Source organism: Capsicum annuum, chromosome 1, assembly GCF_002878395.1.
Source record: "Capsicum annuum cultivar UCD-10X-F1 chromosome 1, UCD10Xv1.1, whole genome shotgun sequence".
NCBI lineage: Eukaryota > Viridiplantae > Streptophyta > Magnoliopsida > Solanales > Solanaceae > Capsicum > Capsicum annuum.
This window is the reverse complement of record NC_061111.1, coordinates 4,480,626-4,502,659: the sequence shown is the minus strand read 5'-3', so window position 1 is coordinate 4,502,659 and position 22,034 is coordinate 4,480,626. Positions and strand designations below refer to the sequence as shown.

Sequence of the window (22,034 nt, the reverse complement as noted above, 5' to 3'; positions counted from 1 at the left end):
TGTTTGGGATTTAAGTGCAAAACGCAAATAAAGTGTGGGCTTTGGTGAAGAAAAGCGCAAAGGGAGAAAAAATACAAATATGTATGTTTAGTCCAATATTAATAGTTATAAGCATGAACGAAAAAATATGAATAAGAAAATTGAATAAATATTACGATAAAATGAAGTATCAATTGTTTACTGCCGCCTTTTCAGAAAAGGTTCATTGGCAAGGAAAAGTATACTTTAGAAAATTGATGGCGACACTGAACCCACATTAAGCGAGGCAAAGCGCTCACGTTTTGAGCCTTGCTTTAGGGCTTAAGCGTGCTTTGATAACACTGCTTGGTGCCTGTGGTTAGAAAGAAATACCAGATGCTTTGAATGAAACTCCTCTTCTATCCATATTCTTAAATACAGATGGCTCACAAATCTGGAGTTACCACCACCAGTCCAAATAATTCTGTTTTGCTTTTGACTTTGTTAGCTCCCTAGTAAGTTTATGGAAAGTTAATTGGTTCCGGGAGCTAACTTTTTTGCCACAATTTGCAACTTTCAGCATCTACTGGATGCAATTGTTAACGAAATTTTACGTAACCTGCGTAAAAAGAAAAAACATCCGCATAAGTAAGGCAAAGTATGTGCACAGCACATTTAGTCAATATAAGGAGTGAAGTTGGAAGTGAGATTAGATAGAATTGCGGTGTGGAAATGCAGAAAATTCAGATATCTAGACTCAATTTTCCACGAAAAGATGTTTGAAATGGATGAGTGCTACCAGAGTGTTATCTTGTTAAGCGATAGGAGGATACTTATCAAAGTGAAAGACAAGGTTTGTGTGATATAATTCCAAAATCTCTCATTTTATTTCTCTAATGCACTCACTATTTCACGATTCACATGTTTAAGTACACTGCACTCGTATTAATATTTACCTGTTTATCTTGCAGCACTTGATGCAGCAACTAAAGGAAACCGTTATATTAACTCTTGCCTAAGGTAGTGACTTTGCTTTAGTCAACTTCCTGTACTACCTGGAAAACAAACTTTCAGGCTCACCCTAAAGACAAGTTAGGACGACGCACCTAGTTAATGTACCTATTGTGTTTAGATAGTTTAACTTCTTAGATTTTCATGGAATTCGTTTGCGTGTGGTTTGGGAAGACTCATTCATCAAGTCTCAAAAAGGGAACACTGAAACTTGCATATTTTGAATTGGGTCTTGCATCAATTAGTAAAATTACATCTCTCTCTTTCTGCCCCACCCCAAAAATCTTGCAATGTCTTCTATTCTGGCTAATCTTTCTGAGATAACTCTCTTGTTGCAGATTGAACGAGGAAATGAAAGGAATTGATAATCTTTCAACACAACTGTATCCTTTCCATATGATTATGGTTTGATGTTAGACACTTTTTCTCCTTTACGTCTCCATATGCACTATCACCACTTCGATGTCAATAGGATGCAATGCTGATTCTTGTCCTTGAAGTTGGCAATCAGCCAGTGAACTGACAGGTTTTATCGTATTGCTTTTCTTTTATAAATAAATAGTTTTTCGTTCATTGCCTTGAACCAGCATCCTGGACACTTTGCCTTGCTCCATGTGATGAATCAGTATGACCGTGTAGAACCAGTCCAGATATCGCGTTGGTAATGTATGTTCTTTGTTATTCCTTGATACTTTGAAGAAAAATCATCCGAAGAAATGTAGATGCATTGGACTCGGCTGTAAACAGGCTAGTTCGTTTCCCATGAGTAGATCAGTCTCGATGAACAACATCGACTAGGTGAGCTGCACAAATTTATTGGTTCCACCACTGGTACTTTATTTACGAGTGAGACGCCAGTTGAACTCTTGGTTCTTTGGAAGTTTCAAGAATGAGAATTTATGTAATTGAATGAATTGCATTGCCCAGAGAAAGCTTTCACCATTGTTGCTTTTCTTTACCTTTTAAAAGACAAGTTTTACCTCACAAGATCATTTGTATTATTTGTTCTACTGTTATCCATTTTACATAAACCTTATTTGGTAGAGTTGTTATGTGAAGGACTATTTAATGTCTGATTTGTTGTAGATACAACAACAACAAACCCATGGGTCTGGAAATGGTAAAATGTATGCAGTCCGTACTTCTACCTCCGAATAAGTAGAGGGGTTATTGTCGATGGGCCCCCCTGGCTCAAGACAAAACGACAGTAAACAAAGTCGTGATTAAATAGCCGTAATAAAACGTGAAAAAAGATGAAATAGCAGAAATAAGACGCTCATAAAGTAGTACTCTTTTCGTTTTAAAATAATTGAATTGTTGGAGTATTTATTAGTATTTAAAATAATCAAATTGTTCATTGTTCAAGATAGATGTTGGATATTTTTTTCAATTTTATCCTTCATTAATTAAATTTCCAAGGATGAGTTCCAATGATCATTACTAATGTTTTGCAGTTTGAAAATGTCAAAAATGAAAAAACATTATCAATTTATGTCTCTGTCTTTTTTTTTTTCTTAAGATGTGTGTCATATTCTAACAATTTAATTATTTTGAAACGGAGGAAGTATTATACACTATCAAATCAAAATCACTCACCTCACCCAAACTCTCCTAACTAGAAGCTCCAATCTATGTACAAAGCTCCACGACTACTGGTCAGGCTACACCAAAATATTTCTATCTGCTGACTACGATTCACCTACACGCACTACTCTTCTAACTTAATTCGCGTCCTCCATACATTCTTATCTAGTATGATTTATTGTAGATCCAATACATAAACTTATTTTGGGTACATTGCGTGATTTTTCTTCTTTAGTATGAAAACTAACATTCAAACGCCCTAAATCAATCTCGGCTCGAGTCTTTGAGAATGGAGAAATTCTTAAAAAAGGAACTAACTATTTTATTATTCGGTGATTTTTTCTCATCTATTAGATGGACATAATTATTCATGTTTGCTCTAATCCAAATTTGGTGACACGTGTCAGTTGATGTTATAGTACTTTTTGTCCTTTTTATCAAAAAATAAATAAAAAATACGTAGTTAAAATTTCTGACATAAAATGTGAGAACGACTATCATGGACACTCTGAATTCTCACCTAACACTATTGTCCTACTCTTGATGAGTTCTATACTTTATTGCAAAAGAAAAAAAAAAAAAAAAAACTTCTAGTGATTTCAATAATTTATTCCATCAAAAAAACGTTGATAACTATTTACTTATATATTTTAACGTTATGAATTTGTATTTACTTTTTTTATATTTTAACATTGTCTTAGGAGATGATAACAACGATATGATCATTAACCACAAGAAAGAAAAAATAATTATGACGATTTTATAATGAAATTCATTGATGTAAATGAAAATTACTGTTACAATTTAGTTATAGATTTGTGAGTTATAAGGGTCACAATTTGTGACAATCATATTAATCTGTCACAAAATTTTTTATTAAACAATTTCATTTTGTTGACAAAAAAGAATTTTACAATGTTCGCCACAAAATTGCTACAAAAATGACCATTAATAACATTTCTTTTAATAAAATAAGGCAAATTTTTAATTCAAACATGGGCAGACCTAGAGTAATTTATTTGAGTTTACTTACTTGAACCCTCAAAATAAATTAGTGCAAGTAAAATGAATAGAATAAGTTCTAGATTTTTTTAATTAAATGTTTATATTAGTGTAAAAAATTGATAAATATTATTTTAGTACTCCTTTCTTCTTAAATTATTTATCATCATTTCTAAAATATTTATTTTAAATTATTTGTCATTTTAAAAGTTCAAAACAAAATTATTTTCTTTTTCAACTTTACCTTTAGTAGGTATTATTATTTTTGGACTACAAACACTTCAAGATGACACTATTTAGAAATTAAAAAATTATTTCTAATAGAACTTTAACTTAAAATATAAGTATAAAAAATTACAATAAATAATTTGAGACGAAGAATCTGAACTTGTAACAAATAGTGATGTTATTCAATATTCCTAATTAAGGTGTGTTTTAGTTATACATTGCACGTGAAAGCTCAATTATATATTGTAAATTATTTTTATTCTCTTAATGATACATGTGTTTATTAATTTTCAAAGTTGTCCACGTCTTTTGTGAATTAAATATAATTAATTAAATTTAGGTATTCTTATTAAATATTAATGTGAAGACCCACAATTTTAGGTAATGATAACCTCCACGTGCATCTCTTTACATGAGGCCATAGTTTTTGCAACACAAATTGAACCTTTATCAACGTATTTTAATCAAACACTTTCCATTTAAACTTTGATTTTTTAAAATTTATATTCGTATTTATCTATTAGTTAATTAAATTGAGCACATAAAATATGTTATTTTTAAAATAATTATATTTGACAAAATAAGCCGTAGAGCTTCACATATTTTATACTTGAAGTGTGTAGTTAAAAAGAAAATGACGATGAATAAATAAAAAATACACGAATTAAATCAAAAGTATGTAATTGACATTTTATTAGAAATTAAATTATTCAATTGAAATTCGAAACAATTATTAGTTTGACTGTCTAAATCGTAACAAGTTAAGGAAATGACTATATATTAAGACAATAAAGTTTGTTATACTTGTCTATAGTAGAGCTTCACATATTTTTTTTTTTTCAATAATGTTTGTTATTCTTGTCTATTATATGTTTAGAACTCAAAATTCTTTATTTTAATTTTGAAAAAAATAAATAAAAATACCTTTAAACCATATAAAGTTAAATGAAAAAAATCTTTATTAATAATTTGATCTAAAAATATTAGTAATAATTTGATCAAAAGGAAAAAAGAAGTGCTCATGTCAAAGTCATTTTAGTACTTTTCGCTTAAATTTTGTATATTTGTCCTTAGCTTACTTTTCTTTCTCCCCACAAGAGCCATCACTAACCATCAACTTTAATTCTTTTGCTTTCAAAAATTTAATTTTTTTTGGTTTATACTCTTGTGGTCCAAATACAATGAAAAGAAATTACACTTTGATATACTTAAAACTCCGGTTGTGCACGGAATTCAAGAAAGAGTCGGTCAGGAAAGTATACTTTGATATACTAAAAAAGTATACTTCGATGTACTAAAACTTGTGTTATGCACAGAATCCAAGAAATAGTCGATCAAGAAAGTACACTTTGATGTAGTACTAAAACTTTCGTTATGCACGGAATCCAAGGAAGATTCGAACAAGAAAGTACACTTCGATATAGTACTAAAACTCCTGTTATGCACGGAATTCAAGGAAGAGTCGAATAAGAAAATACACTTTTAGTACTAAAACTTCTGTTATACACGAAAATCAAGAAAGAATCAAACAAAAAAGTACACTTTGATATACTAAAACTTTTATTATGCACGAAATTTAAGAAAAAGTCGGACAAAAACGTACACTTTAATGTACTAAAACTCCTGTTATGCAAGCAATTCAAGAAAGAGTCGGACAAGAAAGTACACTTTGATATACTAAAACTCCGGTTATGCACGAAATTAAGAAAAGAGTCACACAAGAAAGTATAATTCGATATAAAGCTCTCGTTATATACAAAATTCAAGAAGGAATTGAATTTCAAAAGCATATTGCACGCAGTTTTATGTTGTATTTTTATTTTATTTTTTATAACTTAAACTCGTAACCCGTGATCCATGATCAAATGACAATAGCTTTAACTAAGTTTAATCAGTTCTTGTTTATACTGTAGGCCCAAAGTGTTTCAGTTTCTGACTCCAAAGATTTGATTTTTATTACTTTTTTTCTTTTACACCCTTTTCAGTACAGTTCTTTAATATAATTACTTCACTATTGAAACCCCACTTCATGTACATTTCAACTTAAGGGGATTTATGGAAACAAGCAATTAATGAGTAGTTCAACTCAATATATGTCAAGTTGTACATGTCTCTGTTTTTTATCTGTATGATTTTAGCTCAAAAGTTTGTTGTGTCATTAACATTATCTTTCTGAAAAATGGGTTATTTAGATATGGTTTGTTGAAATTTGACACTTAAAAGTTGTATGTGTATGGAAAAATATGGATGTGGTCCTAAGAAGTAAGATCCCATTTGGAATCAAGATTCAAGATTTCTGTTTTCTTGGCGTGTTGTGATTTTTGTGTGTGTGGTGATGGTGGAATCTTGAGCTGATTTTTGTTTCAGTGTCATATTGGTGAGGTAAAGGTTGAAGCTTTTTTTTTTGAAATGGCTATGGGACACCAAGATCAAGATGGTGTTCCAGATAACTTGAGAAAGCAACTTGCTCTTGCTGTTAGAGGTATTCAATGGAGCTATGCTATCTTTTGGTCAACTCCAGTTACACAACCAGGGTAATAAGGGCTCACATTCTCCTTTTACTTGTTCTTTTGTTAATTGTTTTTAGCATGACTTTTTTGCTCCTGTGTTTGTTTTACTTGTTTTTCGATTCTGCTTTACTTGAGCCGAGGGTCTATTTGGAAACCGGCTCTCTAAGACTGCTTACACATTACCCTTCCCAGACCCCATTTGTGGGATTACACCGAGTATGTTGTCTTTTGCTTGAATTTCATAGAGGACCAGTAAATTTGGAATGGGAAGGAGTCTTGAGGTTAAGGTGAAGAATGGTGGTACTTGTGTTGTATCCCCTTTATTCATGTACATGGTCCCTAGTTGCAGTTCTTGCATTGTTAGGAAATAGGATATATGTCGATTTGATTTCAACTTTAATATTTCTTGGTAATGTTTCTCCGTAAGAGGAAGAGACTTGGTGCAATGATAAGACTTGCCACTGGGTGATCACGAGGACGGGCTCAAGCTGTGGAAATAGTCTGGTAAGGTTGCAGACAATAGATCAGATGTGATTCTGCCCTAACTTGGAGTTCACGCGTAGCGAGAGCTTAGGTGCCCCGGACTTTTAGTTGCATACGAATCCTGTGGGGATATATGTACTTACATATCCCTTGTAGAAGTAAGTTTCATGTAGATTTTGTTTTCGGGATATTGCTCTAAAACGTGGGATATTATCTTCTAGGGTGTTGGAATGGAGTGACGGGTACTATAATGGGGATATCAAGACTAGGAAGACTGTTCAGGCCGAGGAAGTTAATGAAGACGAGCTGGGATTGCAGAGAACTGAGCAATTGAGAAAACTTTATAGTTCCCTCTTAACAGGTGAAAGTGAAGAAGACCTACAACCACAGGTCAAAAGGCCGTCGGCTGCATTATCTCCAGAAGATCTCACTGATACAGAGTGGTACTTTTTAGTATGCATGTCATTCGTCTTCAATGTTGGCCAAGGGTAATTTCTTGAAATTCCAAGTAACAATCTTTCTAGTCCTCTCCTGCAGTTTGAAGTTTATTAACAATGCTCCGTTTAGTTTTGTTCTAAGCGTAGATAGGAGGTAAATGGTCGATATCTATCCTCTTATTAAGACAACAACGCATAATGTGTTCACTATAGCTGGCGATTTTAAGTGCTGTAAAATTATTTCACAGGTTGCCAGGGAAGATCTTAGCAACAAATGAAACAATCTGGCTATGCAATGCTCACCAAGCCGGGAGTAGAGTCTTTTCTCGTTCTTTGCTAGCAAAGGCAAGTATATGGTTCATGTATCAGCTTTGGTTTAACTGCAACCTCAGTCTAAGATGATATCCTTAAGGGTGTGTATTTGGTCAATTTTGGAAAACTGAGCACTGAATTGACATAGGTCCTTTTTGATCATTTTGATTTGTGCCTCGTTTGAGTTTCTAATCTTTTTTCTCTTTTTGGTTTCTCTATGGTACTGTTTAACTCCTCCTTGCCTCACCAGAGTGCATCTATCCAGGTACTTTTCTCCCTCCCTCTCTCTCTCTCTCTCTCTAACACACACACACAAACAGGAGCATGCAAGCATGGACAGATAAAACTTCTAACATCTACCCTTGCACTAATATTTTTTGATCGCGTTGTCTATCACCTAAAATTTGTCAAATGCACGAAACAACTCTCTACTAACAGATATAAGAGTATGTTATTTATTCCATTCCAATCAAGTATCTGGTTGATCAATGCCTTTTCCTCTCTTTGCATCTTGTAGACTGTTATATGCTTTCCCTATTTAGGAGGCGTAATAGAGCTGGGAGTTACCGAACTTGTAAGCCAGTTTCAATTAGTCTCTTCAGTCATCCTGATGTTTTGCCAGATATCTTTACCTTGTTGTAACATGTTTTTTTTGCAGGTATTAGAAGATGCCAACCTCATTCAGCAAATAAAAAATTCCTTTCTGGAGGCTGATCAGTCTGTTATCTCAAAGAGGCCTAAGTACTCAGTTGTATTTTTACAGCCAAAAGGACAAAACACACTAAGCTAAAATGGTACCCATTGAAGCAAATTCCATTAATTGAAACTCAATTTACGAGGGCAAACCTAAAAATTTACATTTTTAAGACAACCTCGATCCTACTCACACACTTTGAAAACTTTTACTTAACGGGACAAAAAGTTAATTTGGATCTAAAACGTTGGTGATGTAATTGGTGGGTTTTGGAAGACTTTTTGACAGATGTGCTCTTCATGTGCTGCATTTTTCATATAGCCCCTCTTTTCTCTTTCTTACTGGTCTTTGGCTTAAAAATTTGGGTCTTTTTACACTTCCGTCTTCCTTTTGCCCTTTGGTGATTTCTCTTGGGTTTTAAAGACTTAAAAAAACAGATTTGACTATAACAAAGAAGATTTTTGATTAAATAAAAATATTTGGTACCCCTAATGCGCACACACACTGCACAACAATGCCCAATCCACCCATTGACTTGTGTCCGTTAAAGTCTCCACTAAGGCCAGACTGTTGATCATCACTGTACCAGTTGCCTTTGTTGCTTTTGCCGTGAGGTTGGCAGGCTTCATGCCAATAAATGGAGGAAAAAACCTAGCATACTCCTCAAGATTCAACTCTTCCCCATTTCCATCCAAGCTTTGAAACCACAGAGGACCACTGATCTCAGCCAACTTAACCATCTCATTCATGGCAGCAAAAGCAAGCTCCATTAACATGGTCTTATCAAAGGATACATCCATACCAGTCATGTTGGGGGTGGGCCTAGTGAAATCACAGATGTACCAACACTTGAGATACCATTGCCAAAATCAAGTCCCGTGGGCAACGCAGTGTCAACAGAGTTCATAGCACCAAAGTCGTTTCTTCCAACAGCAAGTTCCAAACCAAAGTTACCCACTCCAGCTGGCATTGGGCAATTGAAAGATGACAAAGGCATGCCCAAAACCTTATTCGCCATGAGACAGATCCTATTGTATTCATCTCTCAGTCTAGCATTCTCAATCTTCAAATGATGTTCTTCCATGTGTATCTCTCCAAGAATTGCATGGCCACCACACTGGTGGATATTTACACTTCCGTTTTCCCTTTGCCCTCTGGTGATTTCTTTTGAGTTTTTAAGACTTATAAAACATATTTAACTATAACAAAAAAGATTTTTTGTCAAAGAAAAATATTTGGTACCCCTAATCAAGAAACCTCACTCTCTCACACGCACACTGCACAACAATGCTTAAATAATCAACCCCATTTTCCTAACTTTCCCCATTTAAAATTTCAAGTGCACTATCCCACCCAAAATATAAAAAAGTAAGCAGTTTCAAGAACAACATGGCCATAAAGTGAAGAATATAAGTACTCAGTTATGCTTTTACACCTAAAACATACTAAACCAGAATGGTACCCTCCAAAGCAAATTCCTTTAACTGAAACCCAATTTAAGAGGGCAAACCTGAAAAATTACACAATTAAGACAACCTCGGTCCTACTCACACACTTTTAAAAATTATACTAAACGGGACAAAAATTTAATTTGGTTATGAAACGTTGGAGATGTAGTTGGTGGGTTTTGAAAGAATCTTTGACAGATGTCCTCTTCCTGTGCTGCATGCGTTACATTTTTCATATAATTCCTCTTTTGTCTTTCTTACTAGTCTTTTGTATACTTGTACTAGCGAAACTTATTGGGTCTTTTTCACTTCAGTTTTCCTTTTGCCTTCTAGTGATTTCTTTTGGGGTTTGACTTATAAAAGCATATTTAACTATAATAAAGAAGATTTTTAGTTAAAGAAAAATATTTGGTACCCCTAATCGAGAAACTTCACTCTATCACACCCACATTGCACAACAATGTTGAAACAATCAACACCATTTTCCTAGTTTCCACATTTAAAATTAATCACATTTTCGCCCAAAATATAAAAAGGCAAGAAACGTCAAGAACTTCAGAGCCAAAAAATGAGGAATATAAGTACTCAGTTGTATTTTTACAGCCAAAAGATCAAAACACACTAAGCTAGAATGGTACCCTTTGAAGCAAATTCCATTAATTGAAACTTAATTTAAGAGGGCAAACCTAAAAATTTACAGAGTTAAGGCAACCTCAATCCTACTCACACACTTTGAAAACTTTTACTTAACAGGACAAAAGTTAATTTGGATCTGAAATGTTGGTGATGTAATTGGTGGGTTTTGGAAGACTATTTGACAGATGTGCTCTTCATGTGCTGCATTTTTTATATAGTCCCTCTTTTCTCTTTTTTACTGGTCATTGGCTTAACCTTTTGGGTCTTTTTACACTTCCGTTTTCCTTTTGCCCTTTGGTGATTTCTCTTGGGGTTTTAAGACTTAAAAAACAGATTTGACTATAACAAAGAAGATTTTTGGTCAAAGAAAAATATTTGGTACTCCTTATGCGCACACACACACTACACAATCCACCCATTTACTTGGGTCCATTAAAGTTTCCACCAAACCCAGACTGTTGATCATCACTGTACCAGTTGCCTTTGTTGCTTCTGCTGTGAAGTTAGCAGGCTTCACGCCAATACATGGAGGAGAAGACCTAGCATACTCCTCAAGATTTAACTCTTCCCCATTTCTATCCAAACTTCTAAACCACAGAGGACCAATGATCTCAGCCAGCTTAACCAGCTCATTCATAGCAGCAAAAGCAAGATCTATTAACATGGTCTTATCAAAGGATACATCCATACCAGTCATGTTGGGGGTGGGTCTAGGTGAAATCACTGATGTAGCAACACTTGATATACCATTGCTAAAATCAAGTACCGCCGGCAATGTAGTGTCAACAGAGTTCGTAGCACCAAAGTCGTTTCTTCCAACAAGTTCCAAACCAAAGTTACCCACTCCAGCTAGCATTGGACAATTGAAAGATAACAAAGACCTGCACGAAACCTTATTCGCCATGAGACAGATCCTGTTGTATTCATCTCTCAGTCTACCATTCTCAATCTTCAAATGATGCTCTTCCATGTGTATCTCTCCAAGAATTGCTTGGCCATTACACTGGTGGCAATTTGGCACTCTCATAGCTTCTTTCATCGCCATGTTCTCCAGCCGAAGTTTGTCGTTTTCTTGCGTTAACATTGAATTTTCATGGCGCTCCAATTGGGTCTTAATCTATGTTCTCCTGTTTTGAAACCAAAACTTCACCTGCCAGCTTTCCAACGACAACCTCTTACTTAGTTCAAGTCTAGCTTTTTCATCAGGGTGTGGATTCTCCTTAAAACAAGCTTCAAGTTTTTGAATTTTGTATAGAGTATGCCTATGGTATTTTTTATTCCTAGATAAGCTACCAACGTGAGCTTCCATTTCATCGCCCGATCCACCGCCATCTAAGTGGTCACCGGGGGACCTGCTATCGTTCTCATCCGACCTTTCAATTGCAACAGCACCAAAATTTTTCGCTAACAAACTCATGTCACTTGCACCTTCCATCTTCGGTTTAAGAGCAAGAGATAATGGAGAAGAGTTAAATATAGACTGAGGTAAAGATGATGTGATAAGTTGTGACTGAGCAACAGTGGCAGTAGGCATGGCTTCGCATAGACTATCACCCACCAATCTTGAAACCCCAGAACCATTCTTTACATGGTATCAGAGTCAGGCCTATCCCAAATCTTTATTCATCGATGTTGGGCCCCCATATTATATTATCCACGCTCCAGTTAACGAGGCCTGGGCGTGCGGGGGAGTGTTTAGTATCCCACATAGGAAAAGGGATGGGTAATTGGTCTCCTTATATGGACTTGGATAATCCTCCCCTCATGAGCTAGCTTTTGAGGTTGAATTAGGCCCAAGATCCATTCTTTACAATACCCAAAACAAACTAAGCTAGAATGGTACCCTCTGAAGCAAATTACATTAATTGAAACCCAATTTAAGAGGGAAAACCTGGAAATTTACACTGTTAAGACAACCTCAATCCTACTCACACACTTTGAAAACTTTACTTAACGGGACAAAAAGTTAATTTGGATCTAAAACGTTGGTGATGTAGCTGGTGGGTTTTGTAAGACTTTGACATATGTGCTCGTCATGTGCTGCATGTGCTACATCTTTTATATAAACCTTCTTTTCTCTTTCTTACTGATCCCTTTGGATAATAGTACTGGCTTAACCTTTGGGGTCTTTTAATACTTCCGTTTTCCCTTTGCCCTCTCGTGATTTCTTTTGCATTTTTAAGCCTTATAAAGCATATTTAACTATAACAAAGAAGATTTTTTGTTAAAGAAAAATATTTGGTACCCCTAATCAAGAAACCTCACTCTCTCACACGCACACTGCACAACAATTCTTAATCAACCCCATTTTCTTAATTTCCCCCATTTAAAATTTCAAGTGCACTATCCCACCCAAAATATGAAAAAGTAAGGAGTTTCAAGAACAACATGGCCATAAAGTGAAGAACATAAGTACTCAGTTATGCTTTTACACCTAAATATACTAAGCTAGAATGGTACCCTCCATAGCAAATTCCTTTAACTGAAACCCAATTTAAGAGGGCAAACCTGAAAAATTACACAGTTAAGACAACCTCGATCCTACTCACACACTTTTAAAAATTATACTAAACGAGACAAAAATTTAATTTGGTTATGAAACATTAGTGATGTAGTTGGTGGTTTTTGAAATAATCTTTGACAGATGTACCCTTCCTCTGTTGCATGCGTTACATTTTTCATATAATCCCTCTTTTCTCTTTCTTACTAGTCCTTTGTATACTTGTACTAGCGAAACTTACTGGGTCTTTTTGCACTTCAGTTTTCCCTTTGCCCTCTAGTGATTTCTTTTGGGGTTTTAAAACTTATAAAAACATATTTAACTATAACAAAGAAGATTTTTAGTTAAAGAAAAATATTTGGTAGCCCTAATCAAGAAACTTCACTCTTTCACACACACACTGCACATCAATGTTGAAACAAACAACACCATGTTCCTAGTTTCCCCATTTAAAATTTCGATTGCATTTTCCACCCAAAATATGTAAAAGCAAGAAACTACAAGAACTACATTGCCAAAATAACAAGATTATAGTACTCAGTTGTGCTTTTACACCCACAACACACTAAGCTAGAATTGGCAGCTCCATAAAAAAACAGATTGTACTAAAACAAGTTAAAGAACAAAACTTGTTACCCCTAATCAAGATACCTCACTCCCTCACCACAATAATGTTGAAACAATTAACACTCATTTCTCTATTTCCCCCCTTCATGAAAAATCCAACTGCATTATTCCATCCAAAATGTGAAAAAGCAAGAAGTTTCAAGAACTTCATGGCCAAAAAAAAAACAAGAATATTAGTACTCAGTTGTGCTTTTACACCCAAAACACACTAAAGCTAGAATGACAGCTCCATACAAACAAGCAACAGACACAAGTAACATCACTCCCTCACACACATATATTGCACAACAATGCTCAAACAATCAACACCCATTTTTCCATTTCCCCCTTAATAAAAAATTTCAAGTGCATTATTCCACCCCAAAATATGAAAAAGCACGAAACTTTAAGACCTACATGGCCAAAAAATGTAGAATATAAGTACTCAGTTGTGCTTTTACACCCAAAACACATTAAGCTGGAATTGGCAGCTCCATACAACAAGCAACAACACGAGCCAGATTTAACTAAAACAAACCCCTATTCAAGAAACCTCACTCCCTCACACACCACACTGCACAAAAAATCAACACCCATTTTTCTATTTACCCGAAAACTTTCAACTGCATTTCTCCACCCAACGTATGAAAAAGCAAGAAACTTCAAGAACTTCACGGACAAAAAAAAAGAAAGAGAAAAGTTATAGTACTCAGCTGCGCTTTTACACCCAAAACTTAACAACAACAACAGCATACCCAGTGTAATCCCACAACGTGAGGTCTGAGGAGGATATAGTGTATGCAGTCCATACCACTATCACAAATGAAGTAGAGGTTGTTTTAGATAAACCCTCGACTCAGGACAAACACCAATATAACAAACAAAAAGCATAAAATGTGCAGCTCCATACAAACAGGCAACAACCTGAGACAGATTTAACTAAAACAAACCCCTAATCAAGAAACCTCATACACACACACACATGGAGACACAATGCTGAAACAATCAACGCCCATTTTGCGATTTACCCCCTTAATGAAAAACTTTCAACTGCATTTCTCCATCCAAAATGTGAAAAAAAGCAAGAAACTTCAAGAACTTCATGGCCAAAAAAAGACAAAATTAGAACTCAGTTGTGCTTTTACAAATTATACCCAAACACACAAAGCTAGAACGAGCAGCTCCACACAAACACATTTAACTAAAACAAAGATATTTTTGGTTAAAGAACAAATCTTGATACCCCTAATCAAGAGACCTCACTCTCTCTCTCACACACACATAGTGCACAATAATTAGGGGTGTGCATTCGGTCTTTCGGTATGGTTTTGTGTTATTCAGTTTCAGTCTTTCGGTTTGGTTTAGTGTTATTCAGTTTCGGTTTTTGGTTTTAAAAAACTGCAACCAATCTGAACCAAAATAAATTTGATTTGGTTTGGTTTTTCCCTTTTGGTTTGGCTTTTTTCAGTTCGGCTATTCGGTTATGTCAATAATTAATAGCACAATCAAAGTTATATATGCATGCTAGAAAAAAAATAAAAATTATACACAGGGAGAAGTAATAATGTTGAATCTCTTAAAAATACTTTCTAATAAAAGTCACGAGCAAAACTTTAAAACATAATACTTAAAAGTATACCAAAAGATGTCCTAACATAAAATATAAATTAAATCATAATGAAAGTTCCAATGCAATTAACTGGGCAATAATTAAATGCAATACTTAATATGCAAATACGAGAGTATCCTAACAAAAAAAAGGCAATAATTAAGTGGGTTAAAAGTGGTAAATTCGAACTCTAATTCTAAACTTAAATATTATATATGTATACAAAATAATTCGTTTCTTTCGGTTTCTCGGTTATTATTTTTGTAAATACGGAACCAAATCAACAACAAACCCAGTAGATTCCCACATCGTGGGGTCTGGGGAGGGTAGAGTGTACGCAGACCATACCACTACCTCTAACGAAGTAGAGAGGCTGTTTCCGATAGACCCCTGGCTCAAGACAAAGGACAGTATATAAAAACATCAAAAGCATGGAACACGATAAAAAACATAGATACGTCATCCACAAAAATATGCAACACTGCCAAACAAAAGACACCCAAGCCCTCCTACCTACTGACTACGACTCATCCACCCACCTTAACCCTCTATAATGTTTTTCCTCCACGCCTTCCTATCCAGGATCATGTTCTCAGTCAGCTGTAACTGCTCCATGTCACGTCTAATCACTTCCCTCCAGTATTTCTTATACCAAACCAAAAAACCCATCCAAATCAAAATTCGGTTTGATTTGGTTTGATTTTTCGGTTTAATCCGAGTAATGCACACCCCTAACAACAATGCTGAAACAATCAACCCCCCATTTTGCTACCCTCCCCTGCCTCTTTATGAAAATTACAAGTGCATTTTTCCACCCAAAATGTGAAAAAGGAAGAAAGCTAAGGAAATACATGATTCATGAATAAAAAACCAAGAGTATTAGTACTCAGTTGTACTTTTACACCCAAAACACATTAAGCTAAAATGGGCAGCTTCTTACAAACAGGCAAGAGCCTGAGACAGATTTAACTAAACAAACCCCTAATCAAGACAACTCACATACACTCTGCACAACAAGGCACAAACAATCAACGCCCATTTTGCGATTTACCCCCTTAATGAAAAACTTTCAACTGCATTTCTCCATCCAAAATGTGAAAAAAAGCAAGAAACTTCAAGAACTTCATGGCCAAAAACTTTTACGCCCAAAACACACTAAGTTAGAATTGGCAGCTCCATAAAAACATATTTAACTAAAACAAGTTAAAGAACAAAACTTGGTGCCCTAATCAAGAAACCTCACTCCCTCACCGCAACAATGCTGAAACAATCAACACCCGTTTTTCTATTTCACCCCTTTATGAAAAATTTCACGTTCATTATTACACCCAAAATGTGAAACAGCAAGAAACTTCAAGAGTTTCAAGGCAAACAACTTAAAGAATAAAACTTGGCAACCCTAATCAAGAAACCTCACTCCCTCACACACTGCACAGCAATGCTCAAACGATCAACACCTATTTTGTTCTTTCCCCCTTAATGAAATGTTCCAACTTCATTATTCAACCCGAGATGTAAAAAAGGAACTACATGGCCACAAAAGACAATAATCTTAGTACTCAGCTGCGCTTTTACACCCAAAACACACTAAGCTAGAATTGGCAGCTCCATAAAAGCATATTTAACTAAAGCAAGTTAAAAGAACAAAACTTTGTACCCCTAATCAAGAAACCTCACTCCCTCGCCACAACAATGCTCAAACAATCAACACACATTTTTCTATTTCCCCTCTTCATGAAAAATTCCAACTACATTATTCAACCTAAAATGTAAAAAAAAAGCAAGAAACTTCAAGAACTACATGGCCAAAAAAAACAATTATTTCAGTTCTCGGATGTGCTTTTACACCCAAAACACATTGAGCTAAAATGGGTAGCTCCATACAAACAGGCGACAACCCGAACCAGATTTAACTTAAACAACCCGCTGAACAAGAAACCATACTCCCTCACACACACACACACACACACACAGCACAACAATGCTGAAACAACGCCTTATATGTTAAAATATGAAGTGCATTATTCCACCCAAAATATGAAAAAGCAAGAAACTTCAAGAACTACATGGCCAACAAAACAAGAATATCAGTACTCAGCTGTGCTTTTACACCCAAAACACACTAACCTAAAATGGGCAGCTCCATGAAAACAGATTCAACTAAAACAAAGAAGATTTTTGGTTCAAACACACAAGACTTGGAACCCCTAATCAAGAACCCTCACTCTTTCACCACAACAATGCTGAAACAACCAACACCCATTTTGTTATTTCCCCCCTTCACGAAAAAATTCAACTACATTTTTCCACCCAAAATATGAAAAATCAAGAATCTTTGAGAACTTCAAAAAAAAAAAAAATTGTCAACAATCAAAAAACTAAAAAACTGACCAAACCCCACATCAAGAAAACCCCTTAAAATTATTATTAAAAAAATTTACCATACAAAAAGAGAAACTAAGAATGTTGGTAAAGTACCTACCAGAATGAGCTGAAATGTACAAGATCTTGAGAAATTTGAAGCAAATTAAACAGCTGGATCAAGAAATTGCTGAATCATTTCACTTGGCTTTTGTTAAAGTAAAAATTGAATCTTGATATATATTTGTTAAGCCCTTTTTTGCTTGTTCTTGAAATACCGGTTATTGTTTTTTTTAGAAGCAAAGGGACGATGATGATGACATTGTAAAGGGCCCCCTCCCTATTTCTTTGGAATTCTTGGAAATTCAGGTTTTAGTTTACTATTCTTAGAATTTTCAAAAAATTAATAAAAAAACAAAATCTTTAAGAAAAAAATTAAAATGAACTTTTGTTTCTTCTTTTCTTTATTAAATAAATGTTTTACCGAGGGTCTTTCGAAAACAGATTTTCTATCTTCACGCGGTAGTTGGTAATACCTGTACTCACTCTGTATGTCCCTGGATATGTTATTGTTGGTGTTTCTAATTAGGATAATAGTCTTTTAAGACATATTTTATATATTATGTAGGTTCTAATAAGATTTATGTATGCTTGTGACATTATAATGGTATTATTATTAACGTTTTTCATTAGCTTACTTGATAATATCATGATATTTACGTATTTTTCTTTTGATGATACATTTTCTTTTTGAGTTACGTATCGATTTTTTTTTTTATTAAGTTATAAAGACTGAAAGATGCAGTTGCATGTCATGATGGGAGTAATAGGTTGATTAATTATTTTATTTTCATACAAATTTTATGACCAACGAATTAGTTATCGACCAGTTCTTTAGAGATATTTTTCTAAATCGTATTGATAACGCTGTCTTTGATATTGCACGCGACATTTGTCTAACCATCCATTGAGACCTAGCAACGCTTTGGAGGTATTAGTGTATTGCACAAGATACATAACACGCTGCATATCGCAACATTATATTGTGCATGTTATTGTTATAGATTACATTATATTGTGCATGTTATTGTAATACTCGAGTCAGATTCATAAATCATTACATAATTTAAGTTTAAAACTTGCAAACAAATTAACAAATTAGGCACATTTAATATTCATCAACAAAAAACTCTTTATCTTCAAATAATAAGCTTAAGTTATATACTGTACTAAATTTTTTCTCGATTATTTGGCTTCTTTTTTGTTTTCTATTTCATATAATTACTCGTTTTGAAATCCGATTAATTCATATTTATGCTATAAATCCCACTCTGAGGCTGATGCGATCCATCAAAGACAATTTCATTATTAATGCTCGAACCTAAAATTCTGATTAAGAATGAAAATAATAGTTACCACTCGATCACAATATTTGATAGTAAATGTCCAATCAATGCTATTTAATTGATTTTTTTTTTCTCCATTTCACTATATGTGAACCCCAAAAAAGAAAAAATAAATAAAAACTACTGTCAATTTTCTGAATTCTCTGTTTGGTTTGCCTAATTTTTGTACTTTTTTGAATACCATAAATTAAATATTTCCTTTTCAAAAATTCAAAAATTGATAATACGTGTGGTCCACCATTAATGTTTTTGGAATGGTATTCCCGCCTTATACTATTTGTTATCTTATGTTTTTTTCTTGTTTTGACATTTTTAGAATACTACACGTGGCAATACACTTTGAGGTGGGTCCAATCCATTATATATATTTTTTTAAATAAAAAAATATTAATATTATAATAACCAACACTTATATCTTAGAGTATTTTTTTAAACAAAATATTATTGATATTATAATAACAAACAAACCTTCGAGATCTAAAAAGTAGAGTTGTAGTCACGATCACAAAACGTGCATAGCTTATGGGTTTACCAATATAATTCATTTTTTTTAAAAAAAAAAATATATATATATATATATATATATTTCAATTTTTTGGCTTTATTCCATTCCATCTACCAAAGAAAAGAATCTGTACAAATTATATGATGTTTAAGAAAAATAGAAATAATCCATTCACGAAAAGAAATGATCGATAATATTATTACTTTGATAAGTTAAATAACTGTCAATAATAATAGTAATAATATTTTTAGTATAATTCCACGAGTTTGATATGAAGATGATAGGATGTATGAACTTTTATCTTTGCATCGATGTGATAGAAATACTATTATTGAAAGGTTCTCGGTTTAAAATAAAAGAGAAGACAAGGAACGAATAGAGAAGGAAGGAATATTAGTGTTTGTGTTTAAAAAATTAGATAAATACACAACAATAAAAGAAAAGATTGACGTTCAAATTTAAGGTTAAAGTTAAAGATAGTGATCGTGATATGTCATAAGGAATAATTTTTTTTATTTTTTTTTAACCAATAGAGTAACATTTTTTTTTTTTTTTTGGTTGTTGGAGGGTTGGGGGAGGGGGGTTATAGATTCTAGTAAATTGAACAATCATGTTTGTTCATACTCCACATAGGCCGGGATGTCATTTTTTTAAATAAAAAACTAAAATTATACAAGCTAATTAAGGAATCATTTTGAAACCTACACTAAAAATTACCAAAGAGGATGGACTATATTGCAAACTCTTTGGACCCAAAAGAAAGAAGGACAAACAATATAAATTCGAACAGTTTGGAGCGCAATTACAATCACATTTTACGTAATTATTGAAAATTTCGATTTGGGTCTGTCAAGATACATAATTAGCGCTCGATACATCCAACGAAGATATATTTTTTCCTTTGTAAAGATACATAACTATCCCCCGATACAAATTTTTTAGATTTTGGGTCTGTCGAGAACATAATATATACAACGAAGATACATTTTTTTCTCTGTAAGGATACATAAGCTTTCGATATATTTTTTTTATTTTGAGTCTGTCGAGATACATCTTTTCCTTTGTAAAGATGCATAATTAGCTTCTGATATATTTTTATCGATTTTGAATCTGTCGAGATACATAATTAGTTGAAATTTTTGTAATTACTTCGTAATGATGGTGATTTGTGTAAATATGGTAAGTTAAGGTGTATGTTTATGTTATTTTGAAAGTAGGCTTTTGTCCTGGGCCAAAGCTAAGCCCATTAATACCAAAGCCCAACAAATTCTTCAGAAGATTGGGGACGACCCGAATTTGAAAAAATTCAGAAAATGGAATCGAATCAAACCCTAGTTTCAGAGAAGGAGACGATTCAGCTGAATTCCGATGAAAGAGAGGAGTGTGGTGATAACGGAAATTCGGAAAGTCAAACATCGTCATCGTCATCGTCATCGTCGTTAGTAAATGGCGAAGAAATAATGAAAGCAATACAAGTTGTAGAGAGAGATTCTATGGCTATCGCACATAGCTACACTTGTCTTTTTGCTTCTCTACGCTCGGCATTATCAGAGGTATCTAATTGCAACTTATTTAAAATTTTCATTTTTGATGTATTGGATTAATCTTATTCAGTTTAGCTACCAATATCAGTTAAATTGACCTTCGAGAAATGAAATGTGACATGTAGAAGTGAATTAATGGATTCGAAAAGTGAAAACATCCGATCATATGGGTTTATTGGGTCGGGTAGCGGGTTTGGGTTAATTACCTGTGATAAAAGAAATTAAAATGGAAAAGGGACCATATACCCCGAACTATGATTAATGGTACATATATATCCTCCGTCATACTCTGGGTATACATGCCCTTACCGTTAGTGTGACTAGGAGGTCACGGGTTCAAGCCTTGGAAACAACTCTGGCAGAAATGCAAGGTAAGGCTGCATACGACACCCTTGTGGTGGGGCCCTTCCCCGGACATCGCACATAGCGGTAGTGTGAGGGACAAATATGTACCATGTCATTAATATTAGGTGCATATGTGTACCCAAAGTACGACAGAGTGTGTATAATAGTTCGAGGATATATTTGTCTCTTTACCGTTTGGATTGAGGTTCAGTGTCTGATAAGAGTTCTTTTAATTTGTTTATTACTTATAAAAATGATCTTTTTAATTTGGTTTGGGGGGGATAAATGTGATATTTAGAGAAGCTACAATTCATTAAGTGTTGAATGCAACTGACGTAAATGAAGCGAAATGAATGTTTAGTATTCAGATAGCCTACGTTCAACTAGTTTGGGGTTTTGAGGGAAGTAGTAGTAGTTATTGGATTAGAAAAGTATGGTTTTGATGATCAACAGGCTTCATGGTAATCTTGTTTCTTTGCTGGTAAATTTTCGTAAATGGAATCAGTTGTCATCTGGGTAGACAACACGGGGTTTGTGGCTCATAGCATTTGATTGTGTATTGAATTCTCAATCTTTTTGATACTATTACTTCTAAGCATCACATTTGGGTCTTTGGCACTTTTTTCAGCTATAGTTTAAACAGTTTGGCACTTTGGTACTTTTTTAACCGTGTGTCTATGCGTTCTGTCCATGTTTAAAGGAGCTAACATGATTTTGCAGGTTACTAGTACTTCTGTTGATCACATGAACTGCTTTGGTGATGCAGCAGGACGAGTTCAAGAATGCGGTATATATATTAACCTCTTCATCTTCAGTTGTTGAAGACCGTAACAGTAATAGTTTTCTTTTATTTTC

General features: G+C 34.1%; 3 protein-coding genes across 4 annotated transcripts; all 3 read left to right on the top strand.

Moving 5' to 3' along the window:
• Nucleotides 1-929: 929 nt before the first annotated feature.
• On the top strand, nt 930-2,042 carry LOC107865407 (the record flags this gene model as incomplete). 2 transcript variants are annotated; one of them, XM_016711687.2, is given in 3 exon segments in its annotated part: nt 930-978; nt 1,308-1,352; nt 1,669-2,042. In XM_016711687.2, coding segments are annotated over 3 exon segments (161 nt in total), but the record flags the coding sequence as incomplete, so codon positions are not given.
• A 3,620-nt stretch (nt 2,043-5,662) lies between these two features.
• On the top strand, nt 5,663-9,352 carry LOC107865400 (transcription factor EGL1). The gene is made up of 6 exons (XM_047414842.1): nt 5,663-6,317; nt 6,998-7,264; nt 7,462-7,558; nt 7,776-7,790; nt 8,043-8,099; nt 8,184-9,352. Exons 1-6 carry the CDS (start codon nt 6,193-6,195, stop codon nt 8,313-8,315), a joined length of 693 nt encoding a protein of 230 aa, XP_047270798.1. The 5' UTR covers nt 5,663-6,192; the 3' UTR covers nt 8,316-9,352.
• Nucleotides 9,353-20,550: 11,198 nt separating this feature from the next.
• On the top strand, nt 20,551-22,034 carry LOC124899703. Its single transcript, XM_047414841.1, has 2 exons — nt 20,551-20,843; nt 21,900-22,034. Exons 1-2 carry the CDS (start codon nt 20,604-20,606, stop codon nt 21,999-22,001), a joined length of 342 nt encoding a protein of 113 aa, XP_047270797.1. The 5' UTR covers nt 20,551-20,603; the 3' UTR covers nt 22,002-22,034.

Excerpts from the sequence above, each read along its gene's own strand:
- LOC107865400 (XM_047414842.1), top strand. The coding sequence starts at position 6,193 with ATGGCTATGGGACACCAAGATCAAGATGGTGTTCCAGATAACTTGAGA. Across the intron at positions 7,265-7,461 it reads GTCTTCAATGTTGGCCAAGG|GTTGCCAGGGAAGATCTTAG; the intron begins GTAATTTCTTGA and ends ATTATTTCACAG. Across the intron at positions 8,100-8,183 it reads AGCTGGGAGTTACCGAACTT|GTATTAGAAGATGCCAACCT; the intron begins GTAAGCCAGTTT and ends TTTTTTTTGCAG.
- LOC124899703 (XM_047414841.1), top strand. The coding sequence starts at position 20,604 with ATGGAATCGAATCAAACCCTAGTTTCAGAGAAGGAGACGATTCAGCTG. Across the intron at positions 20,844-21,899 it reads TACGCTCGGCATTATCAGAG|GTTACTAGTACTTCTGTTGA; the intron begins GTATCTAATTGC and ends ATGATTTTGCAG.